Source organism: Ursus maritimus, unplaced genomic scaffold, assembly GCF_017311325.1.
Source record: "Ursus maritimus isolate PB19 unplaced genomic scaffold, ASM1731132v1 scaffold_26, whole genome shotgun sequence".
Lineage (NCBI taxonomy): Eukaryota > Metazoa > Chordata > Mammalia > Carnivora > Ursidae > Ursus > Ursus maritimus.
In genome coordinates this window covers 19664723-19690999 of record NW_024425119.1, presented here as the reverse complement: position 1 = coordinate 19690999, position 26277 = coordinate 19664723, and the positions used below count along the sequence as shown (strand labels likewise).

Here is a 26277-nt window from a genome sequence, read left to right as displayed (position 1 = left end):
GTGTGTGTGTGTGTGTGTGTGTGTGTGTGTGTGTGTGTGTATGTCTTTTTAAGACATGTGGAAAGTGTCATTTTCGAGAGGGTACTCAAATGTTAGATATGTGGGGCAATGTACTAGTCAGGAGGAATATGATTTAGGGCTTTATCCTATTTCAAGGAAGGGCAGCACTCTCTCATGGCTGCTGGGTGAATCTCAGTGAGAGGTGAGAGTATCCTGTTACAGTTACCAATTTTAATGACCAGGGGGGTGGACCAAGGAATATGGCAAGAGGCTGGCCCTGGATATGCAGTATTTGCAAACCATAAGAACCTACTAGATAGAGGTAGTATGGACAAGGTGCTAAGTCTCTATGTGACTTCATATCTGCTGAATTGAATTGAGGGCTAGGTTGATGATCTCCAAATATCTGAAAGCAATGATTTCAGTTGGAATTCCTTAGATTTATTCAAAACATTTATGTAATTATCCCAGATAAAATTCTTAGAGTCTGTTTTGTCAATCCCTTTTTTGGCCATAGTTAGTGTTTTCTTTGTTTTGAAACTAAAATAGAAAGGCAATCATTTATCTTTTCTGTAGATCTTCCTATACTAATATCATGTTCAAAATGCCCATTACTCCTTATGTCAAGTCCGTATTTGTTAATAACGTTAAAAATATAGTGAGGTAATTGGAAAAATAGACGAAGAGGTCAATAATGATGCCTGATGTCCATTGGTTTTTGTGATCATTTCTTTGAGTGATCAATAAATATTAGCAATGCTCTAGGTACTGTGTTCTCAGTGCTGGTCACAGACATGGGTCACAATTGGGAACATTAATGCCCATTTTTAGTCACAGAGGATGTCTTCTTTTGGACATCTGGAGATCTATTATCCTTTATTTCCGCTAAAAGCCAAGCGAAAGGAAATGGGCTACAGTTGTGGGCAGGAATTACAATTAGTGGTAAAATCGTTATCTGGGAACTATTAGAATAGGTACAGGGATGTTTTGGGATCTTTCTTGGCATCTAAAAGGATGATCTTGAGATATTTTCCCAGATTAGGTTTGGATTTTAGCAGGACATGCTTTAGACAGAGCTTTCAGATTGAATGGTCCCAGTACTTCCAGCACTGGCTCATCACTATGTATTTGGGAGGAGAAGAAGGACATTGGCAGAGGGTAATCTTGTCACAAAGAGAAGGGCTGGCTCAAATACTCCTTTATTAGCCATGCAGTGGGGTCTTGACTCTTTGTGGAGGTAGGGTGCTGCAGGAGAAAGAATATGGTCTTTGAAGAAACAAAGAACCAAGTTGAAATTTGTTTTTTTTTTTTTTTTTTGTACTGGCTATATGAGCTTGGAAGAGTTGTCTAACCTCTCACTCTGTAAAGCAGAATAATAATACTTCTGTTTGGGTTGTTATGGGGGATAAATGAAATACCATCTTCCCATTACTTGCATCTCAACAAATTCTGATTCTCTTTCACCCCTCTGTCCATGTAGCCCTAAATCTTGCATATATACCTGGTACCATTTTTTCCAGAGACCATTTTTCTCTGCCTCTAGCCTCTACACATGTTCCCCAATGCCTCTAGAGTTCAAGCCTTGGACCCTGATATATTAGTTTGTGTTAGTCACACAAAATAACAATAACAGGATAGTTTTTATAACCATACTAACACAAGTCAAAGTTTTAGTTTCTTTCCAGGAATTTTTTGCTTGCTGACAAATTTGGTTTTAAATCAAAGCCAAGGGAGTTCTATCTTCCCACCCACTCCCCTGATCTAATGTTCCTGATTTGAGGCTAGATCATTCTGGGCAGGATTTGGTTCCAACCAAAAGCTATGGCAAGTTAATTTATAAAAGACATGTAGGGAAGGAGAAACCACAGCCTTTTCTACTGGGACATTGTTGTTTTCCTCCTACCTTTTCATTTTGACAAATATCAAACCCAGAGAAAGTTGTAAGAATAGGAGCATTAACATTTTATCTTTCAGTGAGATTGAAGATTGAGTAGTTGTTAATATTTTGGCACATCTCCTTGTTCTCTCCAGTGTGTGTGAGTGTGTGTGTGTGTGTGTGTGTGAGAGAGAGAGAGAGAGAGAGAGAGAAATATGGTCCATATTCAAAGTTTACTAATTATTCAATTTTTTAAATAATAATATGTTTCTCTCTGATCCAGGTGCTATCCAGGGCTCTGTATTGCATCTCATTGTTATGTCTCTTTATTCTCCTTCAATCTTCAACAGTTCCTCAGCCTGCCATTCCTGACATTGACAGTTTTGAACAGCACAGGTCAGTTGATTTATAGAAAGTGAACTTTCTGTGGAAAACTGTTTTGTAGACTGATCATTTTTTGATTTCAAGTTTGTATTTAAATTATTTTTTTAATGTTGTTTTATTATATTATTTTAGTCACCATACAGTACATCCCTGGTTTCTGATGCAAAGTTCGATGATTCATTAATTGCATATAACACCCAGTGCACCTGCAATACATGCCCTCCTTACTACCCATCACCGGTCTATCCCATTCCCCCACCCTCCTCTCCTCTGAAGCTCTCAGTTTGTTTCTCAGAGTCCATAGTCTGTCATGCTTCATTCCCTCTTCTGATTACCCCCCCTTTCTTTATCTCTTTCTTCCCCTACTGATCTTCCTAGTTCTTATGTTCCATAGATGAGAGAAATCATATGATAATTGTCTTTCCCTGCTTGACTTATTTCACTTAGCATTATCTCCTCCAGTGCCGTCCATGTTGCAGCAAATGTTGAGAACTCGTTCTTTCTGATAGCTGAGTAATAGTTAGCACATATGGCAAAATTGGTTTCAGGTGTAGCATTTAGTGATACATCACTTACATACACACCCAGTGCCCATCACAAGTGCCCTCCTTAAAACCTATCATCCATTTAGCCCATCCCCCATCCATCTCCCTCCAGCAACCCCCAGTCTCTTTAAGAGAGAGTCTCTTATGGTTTTAAGAGTCTGTTATGATTTAACTCTCTCTGTTTTCATCTTATTTTATTTTTCCTTTGCTTCCCCTATGTTCATCTATTTTGTTTGTTAAATCCCACATATGAGTGAAATCATATGGTGTTTATCTTTCTGTGACTTGTTTCACTTAGCATGATACTGTCCAGTTCCACCCACATCATTGCAAATGACAAATTTCCATTCTTTTTGATGTCTGAGTAATATTCCATTGTGGTTATTTACACACACACACACACACACACACACCATAAATTTTTTATGCATTCATTAGTTGATGGACATTTGGGCTTTTCCCATAATTTGACTATTGTTAATAATACTGCTATAAACATCAGGGTGCATGTTCCTGTTTAAATCAGTATTTTTGTATCCTTTGGAAAATATCTAGTAGTACTATTGCTGGATTGAAGGGTAGTTCTATTTTTAAGTTTTTGAGGTACCTCCATACTGTTCTCCAGAGTGGCTGCACCACTTTGCATTCCCACCAACAGTGTAGGAGGGTTCCCCTTTCTCCAAATCCTCACCAACACCTGATGTTTTTGGTGGTGTTAATTTTAGCCATTCTGACAGCTGTGAGGTGGTATATCATTGAGGTTTTGATTTGTATTTCCCTGATGATGAATGACGTTGAGCATTTTTTCATGTGTCTGATGGCCATCTGGATGTCTTCTTTGGAAAAATGCTGTTCATGTTTTCTGCCCATTTCTTGACTGGATTATTTATTTTGGGAAAGTTGAGTTTGATCCTTTTTTTTTAAAATAGATTTTGGATACTAACCCTTTATCAGATATGTCCTTTGCAAATACCTTCTCCCATCCTGTAGGTTGTCTTTTAGTTTTGTTGATTGTTTCCTTTGCTGTGCAGATACTTTTTATCTTGATGAAGTCCCAATAGTTCATTTTTGCTTTATTCCCTTGCCTCTGGAGATGCGTCTGTAAGAAGTTGCTATGCCTGAGGTCAAAGAGGTTACTGCCTGTGTTCTTCTCTAGGATTTTGATGGTTTTCTGTCTCACATTTTGTCTTTCATCCATTTTGACTTTATTTTTGAATATGGAGTAAGAAAGTGGTCTAGTTTCATTCTGCATGTTGCTGTCCAGGATTCCCAAAACCATTTACCGAAGAGACTGTCTTTTCTTCATTGGATATTCTTTCTTGCTTTGTTGAAGATTAGTTGACCATACAGTTGTGGGTCCATTTCTGGGTTTTCAATTCTCTTCCACTGACCTATGTGTCTATTGTTCTGCCAGTACCATACTCTCTTGGTGACTATGGCTTTGTAATACAGGTTGAGGCCCAGAATTGTGATGCCTCTAGCTTTTCTTTTCTTTTTCAAGACTGCATTGACTCTTCTGGGTCTTTCAAGACTGCGTTGACTCTTCTGGGTCTTTTAGGATGTTTTGTTCTAGTTCTGTGAAAAATGCTGGTGGTGTTTTGATAGGGATTGCTTTAAATGTGTAGGTTGCTTCGGGTGGAATAAACATTTTAACAATATTTGTTCTTCCAATCCATGATCATGGAATGTTTTTCCATTTCTTTGTGTCCTTTTCAATTTCTTTCATAAGCGTTCTATAATTTTTCTTTCATAAGTGTTTCTAAGTATTCAGAGTACTGATGTTCAAAATCATAAGATAGTTAGGAATAAAACTAGACTGATCCTTTTTTATCATTAGATTCAGGTTATACATTTTGGACAGGAATGTTATATAAGAACTTTGTTAAAGACAATTAGTGCCATGCTGGGGCACCTGGGTGCCTCAGTCGTTAAGCCTCTGCCTTTGGCTCAGGGCGTGATCCCAGGGTCCTGGGATCGAGCCCCACATTGGGCTCCTCTGCTGGGAGCCTGCTTCTTCCTCTCCCACTCCCCCTGCTTGTGTTCCCTCTCTCGCTGGCTGTCTCTCTTTCTGTCAAATAAATAAATAAAATCTTAAAAAAAAAAGACAACTAGTGCCATGTAGGCAGAGAACACATCTTTTTCCTCTCCATTGTGTACATAGGGTCAAGCACTAGGACTGGTATTTAGAAAGTGCTTAATATTTATTGATTGATTGAATGAATGAATGATGTATGATGTAAGATTTTCACTGCTACTTAGGTCTATTATTTTTCTACTTGGGGACAGGAGAAAGAGCAGCCTTCTCCTGTATTATGGTTCCATTTTTATATATACAGGTTTGAAGATTAAATGTAACCCAGGACCTCTGTAAAAAGCCCACAGAGAAGGGAAACAAGATGGGGATTATGATGTAAGGCAAGCTGTGGTGTCTCTTTACCCTAAGGTGGGTGGTGATCATACCATGTTGACAGTGGATGATGAATAAGGTTGTCCTCAGCTGGAAAGAAATACAGCAAACAGAACCCAGGAAAAAATGGCCTGTTGCCTTGCTGAGAGAAATTAGTTATTTTGGTTTCCAGATTTTACCAACGCCCTCCCCTAACACCAATTTGAATTCTAAGAGTGCCATAGTGAAAATTTATTTCTGTCTCTTCTCCTTAATCAGCAGGGACAGCCCCATGATTCTCTCTTTCTCTACCATCCAGGTCCCCCCCCCCATAAATGTATATTTTCTAACATATATAGTCAGTGGTTGGACATTCATTCACTCCAGATTATTTGTTGTTGAGAAATTGTATAACTTCTTATATTTCTCATTTGGATGTAGCAGCTTTCATCCCTGTCACCTGGGGGAAGTGAGGTTATGAAAGGCATTCTTTGCCTCACAGAAATGTGTTTTCAGGCTTCCCTTTGGGGCCCTTTCTCTCTCCAGCTCTGAGTATCTCAGACATTTCTGACAGTCCTTCCTGAGGCGTCTGGGACTTGGGACTGGATTCATCTATTTAATTCTGCACTTGCGAGTGCCTGATTCACATGGTTCCTGTCCCCTTGCTGAGAGTCTACCTACCCCTGTCTTCACAATTCATAATTTCACCAAGTTCCAGAAAAAGCAACCTTTATCTCCATGTCAGCATTTTATTATCCACAATACTGAATAATCTAAAATAGTGAATGATACTAAAATGACTTTTGTTTGATTTTTAAGTGATGGAGCCCTGCCTGGAGATAATACAGAAAGTGAACAGCTTCAGTGAAAGCAATCTGTCATGTTACTCCTCCATGGGTGGCTGTATGGCATCTCTTCTTTGGCATCTAGAGAGGGAGGTGTTTCTAGATGAAGTATGAAGCTTGTTAATACCCTCAGTGTGTTCTCAGAAGCACTGGACATCTACTGAGAGCTCTGGGACCTGTCTCCATGTCTTGTTTTCAAACTTTGGAGGAGGCCTTTCCTTAGACCCCGAGAATTAGTTCCAAGAACATGAAAATTGGTATACATGTAAAACCCTGTTTTTCTAGGGTTTCCATCACACACAGAGTAACAGCCAAATTCCTCACAGTGACTCTCAGACCCTATGTGAAGGATCTGGCTTCCTGCTCTCTTGACCTCAACCCCTACTGTTTCCCCCTCACTCATTGTGTCCTGGCCCCATAGGCCTCCTTGTAATTCCTCCAAACCTGCCAAGTGCCACTTCACACCCATTAAAAAATGGCTGCTATTAAAAAAAAAGCAAAAAACAGAAGATAATGAGTACTGGTGAGGATGTGAAGAAAATGTGACACTTGCGCATTACTGGTGGGAATGTAAAATGGGGCAGTTGCTGTGGAAAAACAGTAAGGCGACTTCTCAAAAAATTACCTACACAAATTCCATGTGATCCAGCAACCCCACTTCTGGGTACATATCCCACAGAATTGAAACCAGGGACTCAAAAAGGTATTTGTATACCTGTATTCGTAACAGCATTAGTCATAGCAGCAAATAGGTAAAACAACCAGCATGTGCATCAGTGGGTAAACAGATAGCAAAGATGTGGGTATAAACACAATGGAATATTACTCAGTCTTTAAGAGGAAGGATATGTTGACCTCTGCTACAACATGGATGAACCTTGAAGACATTATGCCACGTGAAATAAGCCTGTCACAGAAGGATACTATTGTATGATTCCACTTACATGAGGTATCTAGATTGGTTAAATTCATAGGGACAGGAATTAGAATGGTGGTTGACATGGGCTGAGAGGACGAAGGAAGGGGGAGCTACTGTTTAATGGGTACAGAGTTTCAGCTGAGGAAGAGAAACAAGTTCTGGAGTTGGATGGTGGTGATGGTTGCACAACAGTGTTAAGGTGAGTCTGCCTTGGACCACCTGTTTTAAAGTCCCATCATGCACTTGGAGCACATCCTAACCTTTGCTTGTTTTCCTTTTCCCCGTAGCACTGATGGCAAATACAACACGATATATATTCTTATTACTAATCTGTTATTTTTGTGGGTTATTTTTGTTTCCTACTACAGGAATGTAAGCAACTTGAGTGGAGGGATGTTTTTGTTTTTCTTTGCTTTATCCATAGTACTAAATACACGGGCAGCAGTTTAGTTGTTGAATTAATAAGTGAAGGACCATGATTGGACACAGACTTCTAGAGAAGGCACAAAGAGAGAGAGAAAATCAGAAATTTACATATTGCATTTGATTTTATAAACACTTTTTTAACCCTTGTATATGAAACTGAGCTCCAGTTTTCATGGTGGCTTTCGTTCTGTTTACCTTTCCCTACATATTCTGACCTGTTTCCACTCTGGAAGTGTTAGTTACACATGCACCACAATTACTACTATTTTAAATTCTTGCTCTGAACTCAACCCTCTATGCTTTTATTCCTAACTTTCCCCTACCAGAGTCCAGGGCTGCTTGAGTTAGGACTTCAGAAACTCTGGGGAAGTTCAGCTATCCAAAAGACTTTGTGTTTGATTTTTTTGGAGCCACTGGTTTGATTGGCTCTGGAGCTTCAATGTCTTGTAATTTTAAGGAGGAAGAGAGAATTTATATACTTTGGGATCAAGAAGGAGCTGTGCTTGGATACAGAGGATTAATATAATCTCTGGAGATGTTGCATTTAACGTCAAATTCTCTGAAAGAGTGAGAAGCTGAAAACAATGATCTAACATCCTCATTAACTTTCCTCTCAAGTCTTTATCAAACTTGTAGCAAAGCAACTGGTATCCAAACTACCTTTGAAGCTATTCAGGATGAGGCATAAAGCCAATTTCCTGATTGGCAGGAGTATTAACTCCCTACCATGGAAACCAGTGGAAGTTATTGCCTTCAAAAATTTTTTGAAAAGGAAAGGCACAGAGTGAGGGTGGTACCCTTCTTAGAGACAGCAGAGTGAACACAATGACCTCTAAGACTAAGGACAGTGGGTGGGCCTGGCTGGGAAAGCAAAACAGCCTGCTATTTAGGGAGTCATTTGTTAGACTTAGCAGGAGTTCTTACCAGCAATGTAAGATGGAACTTCAGTTTTGAAGTTTGGAAGGAGCTCAGAGATTGACAGAAACACAGGGAGGAAGAGGGAAGGAAGGGGAAGACAGGGCATTATGGATTCATACAAGCTGGCTTCATGTTCTCAGGCCCCTGTCTTCATTTCCTTAAGCATATCCCCTGAGAAACACCTCTTTGGGCAGAGACTGTTTCCCAATTAAATTGAGATTCACAGACCCAGGGCCTTCATAAGGAAATGCTTAGGATGCTCTTGAAATAGACGATGGTGCATGTTCTAGTCTGCTTACACCTCTGTTTGGCCTTTTCTCTTTTTCCAAAAAACAAAACAAATCTTTTTCTAGGAATATTAAGATATCATAATCAATACATCTAAATATTAATATTCTTTTCCCTAACTGCCTCTTTTGGTTGCTTGCTACAATTATGAGCAGATCCTTGTCCTGTGTAGTGAGGACTGGAGATGGGAGTGTGGAATCCAGAATGAAGAGGCATATAGATCCTGGCCCAGCCCTCCAGAAGCTTTTAGACTATAAAGCAATTTAAGAAACACACTTTGGACACAGGTGGCAGATAGGGAAAATTAGTTTCAGCTGGCCATCATGATGGGGTGTAATTGTTGGTGGGAAGGGGAGGAAGGTTGGACAATGGGATCAGTCAGGATGGCTTAGGAAAGGCTTCCTGTATGCAGGGTGGGGAAAGGTTATAGAATAGGGTTGAGAGAGGCTACAGGGTCAAGATGGACAGAATGAAGTGAGGAGGGCATCCCTGGCAGGACAGGTAACTTACCCAGGCCAAAGGCTCGTCTCAGGAAGGGTAAGTTAGGATGTGAGGAGCTGAGTTAGGAAGGAGATGATGTATCTGAGGGTAGGGGGAGAATTAGGTCAGGGCTCTGACAGCAGGGGCAGAGGGTCTGGAATAAATAGAAACCGTGGGAATAACCAAAGTTATTGCGCAGCCAAAGTGCATTTCTGCACATGGTGTTTGATGATGACATTTCTCTGTTGTCATGAGCTGGATTTGTATTAGGGTCTTTCAGGATTCCCTTGAGAAGAGGGGTGTGTTTTCTCAATGCACTTGAGAGATGGGTGTGCTTTCTCCTCTGTAGGTTTGGTTTTCATTTGTTTGTTCTGCCAGCTTCTGTTGGAGTCATAAAATACAATTATTGAATACCCAGATGTTTTGTTCTTTGGGTTGCTTCTCTGGTATTTTCATACTTTGTCTGTAGGCCCACTTTCACTCACTTTCAGTAGAAGTGGGAAGAGCACAAGGACCATCCTGCACAACCCAGTTGAGGGAAACAGAAATTATCAAGCATTACCCCTCTTTGACCCTGCCATTCAGATGGTCCTCCTCTGGGATTCCTGCTCAAGGTCCGTGGATGGACATGAGAAGAGTGTGTGACTTTTTTTTTTTTTGAGGTGACCAGCCTCAGAGGGGTCTGTGATTCAACAAATGTGAAGAACAACTGTTGTGTCTTTATTGGGATGGAGGTGGCTGGGAACGTTTCCCCAGAGAGAGGAACATGGTACAAGCATCCTTAGCGTCAACTATAGGAGCCCCCAGGGACAATTGAAGGAGCTGATGGAGAAAGAGGAATTGGGAAAAGGGAAATGGGTTCAGAAGGAACTAGTATGGGGGTTGCCCCATCTTCCCTTGTTCTGAACTCTCTTTCTAGCAGGTATTCTTCTTTGTATTCTCCATATCCTGATGATTACAGGATTAAGGTTCCCCTTCAACTCAAGTCTACTGAAAGTCTGCCATCTATCAGGTTCTGTACTAGGTGCTCTCACATTACCTCCTGCAATTCCTGTATTGACCCTGCAGTACACAGAGTGGAATCATTTTCTCCCTCAGTCATGGAGTGTTTGCACCATTGCTTCCTGTCAGGCACCCTTTCAATGCATTTTATTTTCCCCTTTCATCCTTATCTCTATTCGCATTTCCTCTCCTCACTGGAGCCACTTACTTTAGTGTATTTAAGAAATGCTCTTTCACGTCATGCTTCATATGTGTATTTAGATACATTCACCCATTCAATAGCCACAGTGCCCAATTGTGTGTGCATTCTGAATTCCACTAAAATGTGCTTCAGGATGGTGCCCCAGTGACACTGCCCCCATCAGTGTGTGATAGTTTGTATCTTCTAATGGAATTTTCATGTTGATCCAGTGAGGGAGGTCAAGTAAAGTTCCTAGTGGGTGAGGAGACTGGGGCTTGGAGAGATTAAGCAAATTACCCATGTTCATGTAGTCACAAGGAAGGTCCTGGACTCACATCCAGGATTTCTGACATAATAATGATCATTGTTCTTATCTATATAGTACCCAACACTGCCTATTCCAGATGAGGCATCTGAGGACAAAAATATTATTATTTTTATTGTTATTATTATAATTATTATTGTATTGAGCCTTGCATTTCTTGACACCTGGTCTAATGCAGTGAGCCTAGGACTCCCCCCACGTGTTAGCACCAGCTCGGATGAGGGTGTCTAATTAGAGTCCTTAGCATTTCAAGGTGAATCATAAGGAATAAAACTGTTTTCGTTGTCTCATGAAGGCTGGCTAACAATCTCATGTTCTAGGGGATAATTTAGAGCCTGCACATATATAAAGACAGATTGATTGTCAGTGTTTGGTTACTATGGACCAGATTTTAATATTAGATACAAGGTAGATTGTATTAAGTCCATATTGTTTGCTGGGCACTGAGCCATGTACCCTATAGGCATCAATTCACTTAATTCTCTTAACTAACCTGTGAGGTATTTACTTTTACTCTCATTTGACTGTTGTGGTAACTAAAGCCCTGACAGTTAAACTGATTTGTCCAGAGTCATCGGTGTGAGGTTGAAATGAAATTTGAACCTGAATAGTCTACCCAGCTTACTCCTAACTACTCAACTGTGTTGCCTTCCTTTGAAGGAAGCTTTTAGAATCCCTTCTCCATGAACTTGAGGACAATTTCTTGTCAGTTGGGGTGGTTTAGAGCAGTCATGGGAAGTACAGGACTAGTGGACAAGAATCTCCAGAGGGAGAGGATCTGATGTTTGAAAATGTCCCCAGGTGTCTTCATTATGCTTGCCTCTGTCCCCTAAAGTGACAACCTCTGCCTTAGCACATCCTACCTGGATTATACGGCCTGAGCATGATGCCTTCAAAAAAGTAGGGCTTCCCTAACTGGGCATGGGTAGTTGGTTGCCTGACATTTAAACAAGTGTCCTCAAAGGCAAACAATTCTTTCTCACACTGTGTCACCCATACCTGCCATGAATGATGTGGGGTCAAAGTTTTATCACAGTTGGTTTCCCCTTCACACTATCCATGTTGCTCGCCTTCCATAAGGAAGGGAATACCATGCATATCTTTACCTGAGCCAGGATTATAAAGGTTGCTTTGCTACAGAGTATGTTTCTCAATATCCAGTATATAGGAATTATGGATAATGGCCTCTTTTGGGTTTCTCTTCTCAGCATGGTCATTTGTTCAACAAATATTTATTCAGCACCTAACTCACAGTCTGATGAAGGAGACAGTCAGCTGACCTGGAATTTGGATACATTAGGATCAATGGCACACAGAGAAGCCCAGTGGTAAGAGAGCACATAGGAAGCACAGCATAAGGGTCAGGGGAGGCTTCCTGGGGAGGCATCTTCTGAGGTGGGAACTGAGAGAGAAGTGGGGGTTATCTAATTGAGGGTCCAAGAGGGCGTTAGACGCAAGGGATCAGGGTGAGTGTCGAATTTTGCAGCTGGAGCAGGAACTGGGGTCAGATTATGAAGGGAGGAAGGTCTAAGAAGGAAGGGCACTGTGGAACCCTGGAAGGGTTTGAAGTCTGGTAGTGGGTTGGGGACACTTCAAATAGTGTAGAAAGGAGGAGTTAAGATAGAGGAGGAGCAGTGGTCCCCTTTTTCAGCTGGTCCCCTGAGTCAAGCTGGATGGGTACCAGACCATCCTGAATACCCATGGAATCAGCCTGAGACGTAGGAAGATACATCTGGATCTCTACAAATGAACATCTCCAGCGCTGAGTTTTGAGGTACAAAGCAGGGAGCCGTGAATACGTGCACAGATATTGGAAGATAAATGGAAGGGGGAGGGAGCCTCGGCACTCGGGTGCCGGGAAGTGGTAGCCACCTGCACTGGGGAGCAGACCGGACTTGACTCATGGACTGGCACAGGCTAGAGAGCAGACTGAGACCATGAGCCTGGGAATGCGCACGACCAGTCTGAAAACCGGAGCTCTGGAGTACGCGCGAACCACACTGAAATGGAGCTCCAGAGCGTGCGGGAATAGATGGCAGCTGGCGGTGTTAGAAACACAAAGGACAGAGACGTGCCAGCTCTGGAAGTGAGGGCTGGGACACTGGCTATGGGGCACATAACACGGGACACTGCACGGTTTTTAGCAGCACCAACAGAACCAGAGTTAGAGAGGCCAGGAGAGCTCAGTGGAGAGCGGACTGCGATCTCTCTGTTCTGAGACAGAGGCTAGGATTCGGCCACTGCTGCTCTGACTCTCAGAATAGCCACAGACAACTGCCAGAGAAAGTCACCAGAGAACAAAATCCCGGACATACCAGTACACATTGTGCTAATCCTCATCCCCCCTCACAGGGGACAGGGAGTCTCTACCCGAACAGGGTTGCCTGAGTATCAGCGCGGCAGGCCCCTCCCCCAGAAGGCAGTCTGAAAAATCAAGAAGCCCACATCCCTAAGGTCCCTATAAAACAAGAGCATACTGCCTGGATCCTGGTCGATAATTTGGGCTCTGGGCAACCCCGCAACCTCTCCTCATCAGAATGACGAGAAGGAGAAATCCCCCCAACAAAGAAAAGGCAACGAGTCTTTGGCCTCAGCCACAGAACTAATGGATATGGATATAACCAAATTATCAGAAATGGAGTTCAGAGTAACAATGGTCAAGATGATGTGTAGACTTGAAATAAGTATTAACAAAATATAGAATCTCTAAGGGCAGAAATGAGAGCAAATCTGGCAGAAATTAAAAATGCTATGAATCAAATGCAGTCAAAACTAGATGCTCTCACGGCCAGGGTAAATAAAGCAGAAGAACGAATTAGTGAATTGGAGGATGGGACGGTAGAAGAGAAAGCTACTACAGAAACTTGACTCAAAAAAATAGAATCTCAAGAATGTAGGTTATGGGAGATTACTGACTCAATGAAACGTTCCAATGTCAGAATCATCGGCATCCCTGAGGGGGTGGACAAAGAGAGAGGTCTAGAAGAATTATTTGAACAAATTGTAGCTAAAAACCTCCCTAATCTAGCAAAGGAAACAAGCATTCATGTCCAAGTGGCAGAAAGGACCCTTCCCAAATTCAACCACGACAAACCTACACCACGTCACGTCATACTGCAACTTGCAAATATTAGATCCAAGGATACAGTATTGAAAGCGGCCAGGGCAAAGAAATTTCTGACATACAAAGGCAAAAATATCAGGATTACATCAGACCTGTCTACACAGACCTGGAATGAGAGAAAGGGTTGGGGGGGAGCATTTTTAAAGCTCTTTCAGAGAAAAACATGCAGCCAAGGATCCTTTATCCGGCAAGGCTGTCATTCAGAATTGATGGAGAGATAAGGACCTTCCAGGATCGCCAGACAATGACCAATTTCATAACCACAAAACCAGCCCTACAGGAGATATTAAGGGGCGTTCTATAAAAGTAAAAAGGCCCCAAGAGTGATACAGAACAGAAAGTTACAATCTATAGGTACAAAGACTTTACAGGCAACATGACATCATTAAAATCATATCTCTCAATAATCACTCTCAATGTGAATGGCCTAAATGCTCCCATAAAACACCACAGTGTGGCAGATTGGATAAAAAGACATGACCCATTCATTTGCTGTCTACAAGAGACTCATTTTGAACCTAAACATACATCCAGACTGAAAGTGAAGGGATGGAAAACCATTTTTCATGCCAATGGACCTCAAAAGAAAGCTGCAGTAGCAATTCTCATATCAGACAGATTGGATTTTAAACTAAAGTCTGTAGTTAGAGATACAGAAGACACTATATTACTCTTAAAGAATGTATCCAACAAGTGGATATGACAATTATAAATATCTACACCCCCAACAGGGGAGCAGCATGATACACAAGCCAACTCTTAACCAGAATAAAGAGACATATAGATAAAAATACGTTAATAGTAGGGGACCTCAACACTCCACTATCATCAATAGACAGATTACCTAAGCAGAAAATCAACAAAGAAACAAGAGCTTTGAATGCCATACTAGACCAGATGGACCTCATAGATATATATAGAACACTACACCCCAGAATAAAAGAATACTCATTCTTTTTGAATTCACATGGAACATTCTCCAGAATAGATCATGTGCTCGGTCACAAAACAGGTCTCAACTGATCCCAAAAGACTGCAATTATTCCGTGCATATTCTCAGACCACAATGCATTGAAATTGGAGCTCAATCACAAGGAAAAATTTGGAAGAAACTCAGGCACTTGGAAAGTAAGAACCATCCTGTTCAAGAATGAGTAAACAAACCAGGAAATCAAAAATCAATTTAAACAATTTATGGAGACCAATGAGAATGAAAACACAATGGTACAAAACCTACGGGACACTGCAAAGGCAGTCTTAAGGGGAAAATACATAGCCATCCAAGCCTCACTCAAAAGAATAGAAAAATCTAAAATGCAGTTGTTATATTCTCACCTCAAGAAGCAAGGAACAGAAGAACAGGTGTAATCCATGCACGAGAAAGCAGTTGATCAAGATTAGAGCACAGATCAATGAATTAGAAACCAGGAGCATAGTAGAGTGGAGCAACAGAACTAGAAGTTGTTTCTTTGAGAGAATAAATCAGATCGATGAGTCACTGGCCAGACTTCTTCAAAAGAATAGAGAAAGGACCGATTTTAATAAAATTATGAATGAAAAGGGAGAGGTCGCAACCAACACCAAGGAAATAGGAAGGATCATTAGAATCTTTTATCAACAGCTTTATGCCAATAAATTAAACAACCTGGAAGAAATTGATGCCTTCCTGGAAACCTATAAAGTACCAAGACTGAAACAGGAAGAAATTGATTTTTTAAACACACTGATTAATTATGAAGAGATTGAAGCAGTGATCCAAAACCTCCCGAAAAACAAGACTCCAGGGCCTGACGGATTCCCTGGGGAATTCTACCAAACATTCAAAGAAGAAATAATACCTATTCTCCTGAAGCTGTTTCAAAAAATAGAAACAGAAGGAAAACTACCAAACTTATTTCATCAGGCCAATATTACCTTGATCTTCAAACCATGCAAAGACCCCATCAAAAAGGAGAATTTCAGACCAATATCCCTGATGAATATGGACACCAAAATTCTCAACAAGATCCTAGCTAATAGGATCCAACAGTACATTAAAAGGATTATCCATCATGACCAAGTGGGATTCATCCCTGGGATGCAAGGGTGGTTCAACATTCACAAATCAATCGGTGTGATACATCATATCAACAAGAAAAGAGTCAAGAACCATATGATCCTCTCAATAGATGCAGAAAAAGCATTTGACAAAATACAGCATCCTTTCCTGATTAAAACCCTTCACAGTGTAGGGATAGAGGGCACATTCCTTTATTTCATAAAAACCATCTGTGAAAAGCCTACAGCAAATATCATTCTCAATGGAGAAAAGCTGGAAGCCTTTCCCTTAAGATCAGGAACACGACAAGGATGCCCACTCTTGCCATTATTATTCAACATAGTACTAGAAGTCCTTGCAACAGCAATGAGACCACAAAAAGGATAAAAGGTATCCAAATCGGCAAAGAAGAAGTCAAACTCTCTCTCCTCACAGACGACATGATACTCTGTATTGAAAACCCAAAAGAATCCACCCCCAAACTACTAGAAGTTATAGAACAATTCAGTAATGTGGCGGGATAAAAAATCAATGCCCAGAAATCAGTTGCATTTCTATACATGAACAATGAGATTGAAGAAAGAGAAATTAGGGAATCCATTCCATTTACAATAGCACCAAAATCATACGTTATCTTGGAATTAACTTAACCAGAGACGTAAAGGACCTATATTCTAGAAACTACAAATCACTCTTGAAAGACAATGAAGAAGGCACAAAAAGATGGAAAAATATTCCATGCTCATGGATCAGAAGAATTAACATAGTTAAAATGTCTATGCTACCCAGAGGAATCTAGACTTTCAACGCCATCCTGATCAAAATACCAATGACATTGTTTGAAGAACTGGAACAAATAACCCTTAACTTTGTGTGGAACCAGAAAAGGCCCTGAATTGCCAAGGAATTGTTGAAAAGGAAAAACAAAGCTGGGGAATCACATTGCCGAATTTCAAGCTGTACTACAAAGCTGTGATCACAAAGAGAGCATGGTACTGGCACAAAAACAGACACATAGACCAATGGAACAGAATAGAGAACCCAGAAATGGACCCTCGGCTCTTTGGGCAACTAATCTTTGACAAAGCAGGAAAAAACATCCAGTTGAAAAAAGACAGTCTCTTCAATAAATGGTGCTGGGAAAATTGGACAGCTATGTACAAAAGAATGAAACGTGACCACTCTCTCACTCCATACACAAAGATAAACTCCAAATGGATGAAAGACCTCAATGTGAGACAGGAATCCCTCAAAATTCTAGAGGAGAACATAGGCAGCAACCTCTAGGACATCAGCCACAGCAAATTTTTCATGACACATTTCCAAAGGAAAGAGAAACAAAAGAAAAAATGAACTTGTGGGACTTCATCAAGATAAAAACTTCTGCACAGCCAAGGAAACTGACAAAAAAACTAAGAGGCAGCCCACGGAATGGGGGAACATATCTGCAAATGACACTGCAGATAAAGGGCTCGTATCCAAGATCTATAAAGAACTTCTCAAACTCAACACCCAAAAAACAAATAATCAAATCAAAAAATGGGCAGAAGATATGAACAGACACTTTTCCAATGAAGACATACAAATTGCTAAGAAGCAGATGAAAAAATGTTCAACACCATTAGCCATTAGGGAAATTCAAATCAAAACCATACTGAGATACCACCTTACACCAGTTAGAATGGCAAAAATTGACAAGAAACAACAAATGTTGGAGAGGATGTGGAGAAAGGGGATCCCTCCTACATTGTTGGTGGGAATGCAAGTTGGTACAGCCACTCTGGAAAACAGTGTAGAGGTCCCTTAAAAAGTTAAAAATTGAGTTACCCTATGATCCAGCAATTACACTACTGGGTATTTACCGCAGAGATACAGACGTAGTGAAGAGAAGGTCCATATGCACCCCAATGTTCATAGCAGCATTGTCCACAATAGTTAAATCATGGAAGGACCTGAGATATCCTTCAACAGATGACTAGATTAAGAAGATGTGGTCCATATATACAATGGAATATTACTCAGCCATCAGAAAAGATGATTTCTGAACATTTGCAGCACCATGGATGGGACTGGAGGAGATAATGTGAAATGAAATAAGTCAAGCAGAGAAAGACAATTATCATATGGCTTCACTCATTTATGGAACATAAGAAGTAGGAAGGTCGATAGGAGAAGAAGGGGGCTAAACAGAAGGGGGGATGAACCATGAGAGACTATGGACTCTGAGAAACAAAATGATGGCTTCAGTGGGGATGGGGGGGGTGGAATGGGATAGACTGGTGATGGGTATTAAGGAGGGCACATATTGCATGGTGCACTGGGTGTTATACGCAAGTAATGAATCATGGAACTTTACATAAAAAAATAGGGATGTACTGTATGGGGACTAACATAATATAATAAAAAATATTATTATAAAAAACAAAACAAAACAAATAGTGTAGAACGGTTCCATAAGTTAAGAATTGACCCTCCTTATTTATAGTGTGTGCTTGTTGGAAAATCATAACATTGGAACTGGTAAGTGGCAAATAAGGAATTTGGATCAATTTGTAGACAGAAGGTCTGGTCCATAACCCAAGGGTTCCTTTTGATTATCTATAGAGAAGACTCTTCAATTTTGAGTTGCTCTTTCTTTCTTTAAAAACCTCTGACAGCATTTCCTAAAATTCTCTCAAAACCAAAGGCTGAGTAGAGAGCAGAGTGGGGGCTGCATGACTCTCTTCTCTGTGTTCTCCATTACTCATTTCTGGGCATTGCTGTGAATTGTTCATCCAAAGCCTTACTCCCCTTGAGGAGGGGCCATTTGAATAGCAGCTGGGGAGGAGGGGGAAGAAGGAAACACATGCAGGATTCATTCATTAAGAAAATATTCAACAACAGTTTGAATTAAAAATAACTCCTTGTAAAAAATTCATGTGGCTTTACAAGTGAGTATCTTAATGCAAACTTACAGAGCAGGGCAGATTCTCTAGGCCCCTGGCAGCTGACATCACAAATGGCACAGGGTGTGTAGCAAGCATAGTATGCCCAGTGAGGAAACTGTCTGCAAGAGTAAGCTCACCTTCTCTCCTGGAACCTAGAGAGGAGGAAATAAAGGAATTGCTTTGGTTGTGAGCTACTGAGTTAGGTGACTTACTTTTCTCCCTATGGATCACACTTATATAATTGAGGACATAAAAATTATAGTGAGTTTTGCCTGGATGTTTTAGGTGAGAAGTATTGTATTTCAGAATTCAAAAAACCACCTTCCTGGCTCCTGTTCCTTCTCAGTCATGGACCCTGGGTTGGCTGCTGCCCCCATCTCTCCAGTGTTTCCCTCCCAGACAGCTTGGTCGTCTCCTTCTTGCAGGTGGTTATGAAGTCCCTGCCCCTTTCTCCTCCTCCTCTCTGTTCACAGTGCCTGTGTGGGCCTAGTTGGGTAAAGGGAAGGGTGGACTATATGGTTTTGGCAGTCAGTAGAGCTAAATGGATGATGCAGAATGAGGAAAAAGTGGGCCAGAGTGACATCTCTCCTTGGGTAGCAGATTTTGGGGCTAAGAGTTTTAAGACTGAGACACCAATATTTGTATTTTAAACTCTGATGATATATAAAGCATGGGTCTGTAGTTGCAATCAGGTCCTCTAGTCCATGAATTAATGCGTCATAACTCACACTTAATCACCATGCACACACACTGCCTGTGAATTCGTGCACAACACATTCATGCCCTGTTGTGTCTCACCGCCTACTTAATAGATGAAGCTACATGATTTATGAACTCAAAGGGATTATGTCATGTGTGTAAAAAAGGAGAATGTTGGCATGTCTGGTGGCTCAATTGGTTGAGAGTTCAACTCTTAATACTGGCTGAGGATTAGATCTCATGGTTGTGAGTTGGGTCCCGTGTTTGGCTCCATACTGGGCATTGAGCCTACAGAAAAATAAAATTTAAAAAAGTAGAATGTTAGTACCTATTTGGTAGTTTTTCTGGGGGAAAAGCAGGATTGATTTTTCTTTTCTTTTTTTTTTTTTTTAAAGATTTTATTTATTTATTCGACAGAGATAGAGACAGCCAGCGAGAGAGGGAACACAAGCAGGGGGAGCGGGAGAGGAAGAAGCAGGCTCATAGCAGAAGAGCCTGATGTGGGGCTCGATCCCAGATCGCCGGGACCACGCCCTGAGCCGAAGGCAGACGCTTTAACCGCTGTGCCACCCAGGCGCCCCAGGATTGATTTTTCTATGGTGTCATTTGGTGTCATTTTCTGTATTACTTGGGCTGCAACAAGTTACATGCGACTTTTCAGTTTCAGTTGGATGGCCGACCACCATTGTTCAGTAAATATTTCTTGTTTCTCTAGGCATTATGGAGGGATAGCATTTACCAGAAGAAATATGGAGCAGCAGCTTTGAAGCCTGAGCAACAGACCTTGGCAGCCCCACCTACCATGGCTTAACTCAGCCTCACTGAACCAGATCCAACCCTGTTGGCTCCCTGGGCTTGCTACAACTCTCTGATCTTAGCATCGTCTCCAATTCCAGCTAGAATGCTGCGTCAGGCACTTCGCAGATTTGGTCAAAAGCTGGTCCGTAGACATCTGCTGGAGGAAGTGTTTGAGTTTAATATTGGCATAAAAATGAGCACTCTGGATTTAGTGGCCTTGGGTGTGGGCCGCACTGTGGGTGTTGGTGTGTATTTCCTGGCTAATGAGGTGGCCAGTAATCAGGCAGGACCATCCATTGTGATCTGCTTTTTGGTGGCCGGCCTAACTTCAATGTTGGCTGGGCTGTGCTATGCAGAGTTTAGTGCTCGGGTTCCCCATCCTGGCTCTGCATATCTCTACAGCTTTGTCACTGTAGGTGAATTCTGGGCTTTCATCACTGGCTGGAACCTTATCCTCTCCTTTGTTGCTGAGGCATTCATTGTGGTCCGGGCCTGGACCCTGGCTTTTGAAATCCTGTTTGCAAACCGGATCTCTGAGACCCTGCATGAGACCATCTCACAGTATGTTCCCCAAGTCTTTGCAGACAATGTTGGCTACTTTTTTGTCGTCTTTCTGTTTTTCTTCATGGAAGTTCAACATGCGGAGTGGCGTGGGTTCTTCAGAATTTTTGAAGTGTTCACATTGGTGAAGCTTTTGGTTCTCAGTTTTGTCATCATCTCTGGCTTCATTAAGGGGGACCTGCACAACTGGAAGCTCACAGAAAAGGACTACGTACAGGCTGGACTCAATGACACTTCTCGTTTGGGCCTTCTGGGCTCTGGAGGGTTTGTGCCTTTTGGCTTCCAGGGAATTCTCCGAGGATCAGCTACCTGTTTCTACACATTTATAGGTTTCAGCATTATTGTTACCAGAGTCAAAGAATCGCACACTCCCCAGCGTTCCATCCCCATGGGCATTGTGGTTTCACTGCTCATCTGCTTTTTGGTGTATTTCGGTGTCTCTGCGGCACTTACGCTCATGGTACCTTACTACCAGCTTCGACCCGGGAGCACCTTGCCTGAGATATTTCTCCATATTGGCTGGGCCCCTGCCTACTATGTTGTAGTTATTGTAATGTTTTGTAATGTTTTTCTCTACGCCTCCTGGAGCTTTACACTCCCCATTCGTTTGGTGATATACATGATGGCACAGGATGGTCTCCTGTTCCCTGTCCTTACCAGGATCCATACTGACACATATGCCCGTATCGTGTTCACAGTGATCTTTGTCACTATTGCAGCAATCACAGTATTCTTCTTTGGACTCACTGATCAATTGGACCTGAGGTCAGTTGGGACCCTGATATCTTATTCCCTGGTAGCTTTTTGTGTTCTCATCGTCAGGTATCAGCCTGAGAGGAGGAATAGGGGAAATAAAGCACAGGTGCAGGAGGAGAACGGACCTGCAGCAGAGAAGCTGACTCTACAGGCACTATTTTTTCCAGGCAGCCCCACCCCCACTCCACTCTCTGGCCGGGTTGTCTATGTTTGCTCCTCACTGCTTGCTCTGCTGCACTGGCCAGGTCTGCTTTCTGAAGACCCAGGTCCCATCACAGTGGTTGTGCTGCTCCTGGTGCTCATCACTGGAATCACTGGGGTCATCTGGAGACAGCCACAGAGCTCCACCCCCTTTCCCTTTAAGGCTCTGCCTCTCCTCCCACTCCTGAGCATCTTTGTGAATGTTTACCTTATGATGCAGATGACAGCTGGCACCTGGCTGAGATTTGGTGTCTGGATGCTGATTGGGTTTGCTATCTACTTCAGCTATGGGATCCAGCAGAGCCTGGTCACTTAACTGCACTTAAGGGCCCCAATTATACATCTTGACCTCAGCAGTGCCATTACCTATTTGGCCTGATGTCATCAAACCTGAATGCAGTCTGGTCACCTGCACAATAATGGGATTACTCTTGAGCACATAGAAATCTAGGGCTCCTGTGAGATATTGGTGGGGGAACTGTAATAGAGCTCTGTATTTTTGGTATAGTGAAGGATATGTCCTTGCTCTTCTTTTTATTTTACTTTTTTTTTTTTTTTTTTTTTTTTTTTTACAGTCAGTAGAGCACTGCTCTAGATCTCAGGATGTTGAGTTTGAGCCCCACATTGGCTATAGAGATTACCTAAGAAAACATCCAGTAGCAGAATTACTGGATCATATGGTAGTTCTGTTTTAAATTTTTTGAGGAATCTCCATGGTGTTTTCCATAGTGATTGCACCAATTGACATTCTCACCAACAGTACACAAGGGTTCCTTTTTCTCCTTATCTTCGCCAACATTTGTTTTTCTCGTCTTTTTTATTTTAGCCATTGTGACAGGTATAAAGTGGTATCTGACTGCAGTTTTAATTTGTATTTCCCTGATGATTAGTGATGCTAAGCATCTTTTCTTGTGTCTGTTGGTCATGTCTGTCTTGTTTGGAAAAATATCTACTCAGGTCCTCACCCATTTTTTAATTGGATTATTTTTTTTTTTGTATTGAGTTGTATAAGTTCTTTCTGTATTTTGAGTATTAACCTCTTATTGATATATCATTTGCAAATGTCTTCTCCCATTCAGTAGGTTGCCTTTTTTGTTGTTGTTGATGGTTTCCTTTTCTGTGCAAAAGCATTTTAATTACATGAATTTGAAAAGATACATGCATCCTTATGTTTATTGCAGCATTTAAAAAAAAATAGCCAGGATATGGAAGCAGACTTACTATCCATGGATAGATGAATAGATAAAGAAGATGTAGTATATATGTATGTACAATGGGCTATTACTCAGCCATAAAGAAGAATAGAATCTTACCATTTGTAACAACATGAATCGACTGGGTGGGTATAATGCTAATTAAAATATGTCAGTCTGAGTAAAACAAATGCCGTACATTTTCACACTTTTGTAGAATTTAAGAATTAAAAAAAATTAAAAAGGAAAAAGAGAGACAAACAAACAAAAAACACCCCAGACTCCTAAATATGGGGAACCAGCTGGTGGTTGCCAAAGGGGAGATGGGTAGGGGAATGGATGATTTAAATAAAGGGAATTACAAGTACACTAATCTTGATGAGCACTGAGAAGTGTGGAATTGTTGAATCATTGTATTGTGCACCTGAGAGTAATAAAAGAACACTGCATGTTCATTATACTTCAGTAAAAAAAAAAAAATAAATAAAAGAAACTAGAAAAAGAACAAAAACAGATGAAATAAGGTCCCTGCCCTTAAGAAGCTGATATTCTAACACAAGAGTAAAGCATAGCTGTAACACAAAGTAGAAAGTGTTGTCATAAGTAATATACAAAGAAAGTGTCGCTGGAATTCAGAGTGGAGAATGATCATTTGTGGCTGGCACAGAGGTGAGGGTTGATTAGTGAAATCAGAGAGTACTTGTAGAGGAATGGCATTTGAGTTGGCTTTCTCCGAGGATAGATAGGATTTTGCCACACGTGTGTAGCAGGGAGAGAGTGTAGGCAGAGAGATCAACACCAGGAAAAGCACACAGGAAAACGAATCAAGCTGTGGAGCTTGAGTCTTGGCTGTGTGAGGGGACGGGGAGCATGCACAGGTGGACTGGAGCCAGAGCTTTACTCTGAGCACAAAGCACTTCGGCTTGGAACGCACTACCAAAATCCCTAGGGTTGGCACTTCTCTTAGTGACATCTACATTCTTGGACTTTAAAGTTCCTCTGCTGCTGTCTGCTGTGGTCCACCTGCTCAGAAAGTGCACAGCTGAGAACCACATGTCCTGGGCTCTCCTCCTGTTTGCACCACTAACTAGCAATGAGACCTTGAGCAAACTGCTCAGTTCCTTCCATGCCCTGCTTATTTATCTGTAACAGGAGAGGTCACAACGAACATTTCTCAAATTCCATTTCCTTAAAATTTTCTAGGATTTCCTCTGGTTCTTCTGTCCTGTTACTCTCTCAACAAGGTCTCTCTCCTGCAGGCGATCTGAACCTATATCCTGCCCACTTTTCACTACAACCCATTGTTGAAGCTCTAAACATCCAATAAATAATACCCCATTTACCCCTCCTATGTTTGGAATCAATGATAATCATGACATAGAGACAGATGAGTAAATCATCAGCTATAGATCTGCAGCCTAATTGGCTTGCTGCTCCTGTATCCCTACATTAGACAGACTTACTCTTCATCCCAAGTAGTGCTGAACATCCCTCACCTGCCATCGCAGGACAAAGTCTGCTTTTATTAGTTTTTCTCCTGTATGAGCAGGTTGGATTGTGTTTGTCCAGTGGGCAGGTTTGTTCTGAACAAAAAAAGAAGACCAACAAAAAATTGGAAGAAGCTAAGCCTGGTATGCTCAGAGGGTTGTCTTCACTTCATTAATCAAGGTCCCAGTGAGAGAGGGCCCCACGGAGAGAGGCCAGGAATAATACTCTGCTCAGTGGTGCTCCAACTTCAGGGGGTGCCATGATACCTGGAGGGCTTGTGAAAACAGATCCCTGGGCCCCTGTCCCCAGTGTTTGGAATTCAGGAGGTCTGGGTGGGGCCCAGAACTTGTACTTCTACCAAGTTCCCAGGTGATGCTGATGGTGCTGGTCCAGGGACCACACTTAGAAAACCAAAGCCCCAGTTGAAGCCTCCTCATTTGTAAAGATGAAGTGAGAGAAACAAAGGTGCCCTTTGTACACTCACCTTCATTTAATGACACTTTTATTAAAATACCATCATTAATCCTTTCACAGTGGGCAAATCATAATGAATCCTTTCATAATTATATGTCTATCGAATTAACTCTATCTATACATTAAACATCTTACACTTTTATACGCCCATGGTACCTCAATAAATCTGAAACTGAAAAATAGCATACCACAGTTATCCTTATTTTCTTTTTTTTTGTTCCTGATTAAAGATCATGTGTAAGGAGTGTATCCTGTTCGCTCTCAGAGACCATCCAGCTGGGGGCCAGGCACATAAGGGGCATTTAATAAATTCATCTTAAATTGAATGGAGATTAGAGATATATAGATGGAGGCATAATAGGTACCATGTCCCATCTGAACCATTCCCACTTCATTAAGATCAAGTGGAAGAGAAGTGGGGATAAATGGAACCTGAGTTGGGACCCAGGTCCTGGCTGTTATCTTTTGTATTCAAAGCCTCCAGATTCTGTGGTTTTATCTTAAATTTCACTGGTCCTTGCATTTCCCTCTCTCAAGATGAACAGAAGTTTAATATCAAATGATGCCCAAAGTCAAGAAATCCTTCCCAGTAGCGATGTCTTTCCTTGGAGTTCTGTCCTCCCAATCTCTGACTACTGAAATCCTACACAATCATCAAGGTCCACTTTAAATGTTACCTCTGCCTATGTCTTCCTGGATGATGTCCCTCTGAAGAAATTTCTTTCCTTTGATCTCCTCTACTCCTTTGTGTCACTCTGACTATATATTCTCTCTGCACAGTGTCTTCAGCTGTAGTTACCCTGTGTCTTCCCTTTCTCCCTCACTCAACTGTAAGCTTCTGGATGGGGGAGACTGCGCCCTGTATATTTTTATATTCTCTCTACTGTACTTCACACAGAGGTAAGAATTGTTCAATAACTTCATGTGTGGTATTAAATAGGGGGAAAGAGGCCATGAAGAGAGATGGGGAAGTAGAGGCATTATGAATTCTGATAAAGGATATTACTGTTTATGTGTCTGCACATGATACTTTCAGGTATGGATCATCTTATTAGGAAATGTTGATCCCACCAGTAGATTTATTCCCATATATTTATTCATCATTGATTCTTTCTCTCATTCAAAGATAGAGCTTTTCCTAAAGGGAAATAGACAATAAGCAAGAAAACAAATGTTCAATAATTCCAGAGTGTGATGAACCCCTGAGGGAAATAAACAGGGTCTTCTGATCAAGAATAACGGAATTTTGTTTAGATAGGGAAGTTAGGAGAGGACTTTATGGTCACTGTCATATTTTACATTACTATGATTATGAGTTAATTCAATTTCTTAACTGAAGAAAAATACCAATAACATCAATAACAGAAGGAGAAGAAAAGCCTTCCCACCAGGGTGTGTGTTTGTGAACACAAGTTTAGGATTGGTTCCTCTTTGGTCCAACTT

The 26277-nt window shown here is 41.4% G+C and overlaps 2 protein-coding genes across 2 annotated transcripts in view; both read left to right on the top strand.

Moving 5' to 3' along the window:
- Positions 1-26277, top strand: part of LOC103677817 (cationic amino acid transporter 3-like) — a 72013-nt gene that overhangs the window by 6876 nt on the left and 38860 nt on the right. The window contains 1 exon segment of the mRNA XM_040642213.1: positions 2160-2272. The gene's annotated coding sequence lies outside the window, so the exon portion shown is untranslated.
- On the top strand, positions 20265-22146 carry LOC103681016 (cationic amino acid transporter 3-like). Its single transcript, XM_040642218.1, has one exon. It carries the CDS (start codon positions 20265-20267, stop codon positions 21993-21995), a length of 1731 nt encoding a protein of 576 aa, XP_040498152.1. The 3' UTR covers positions 21996-22146.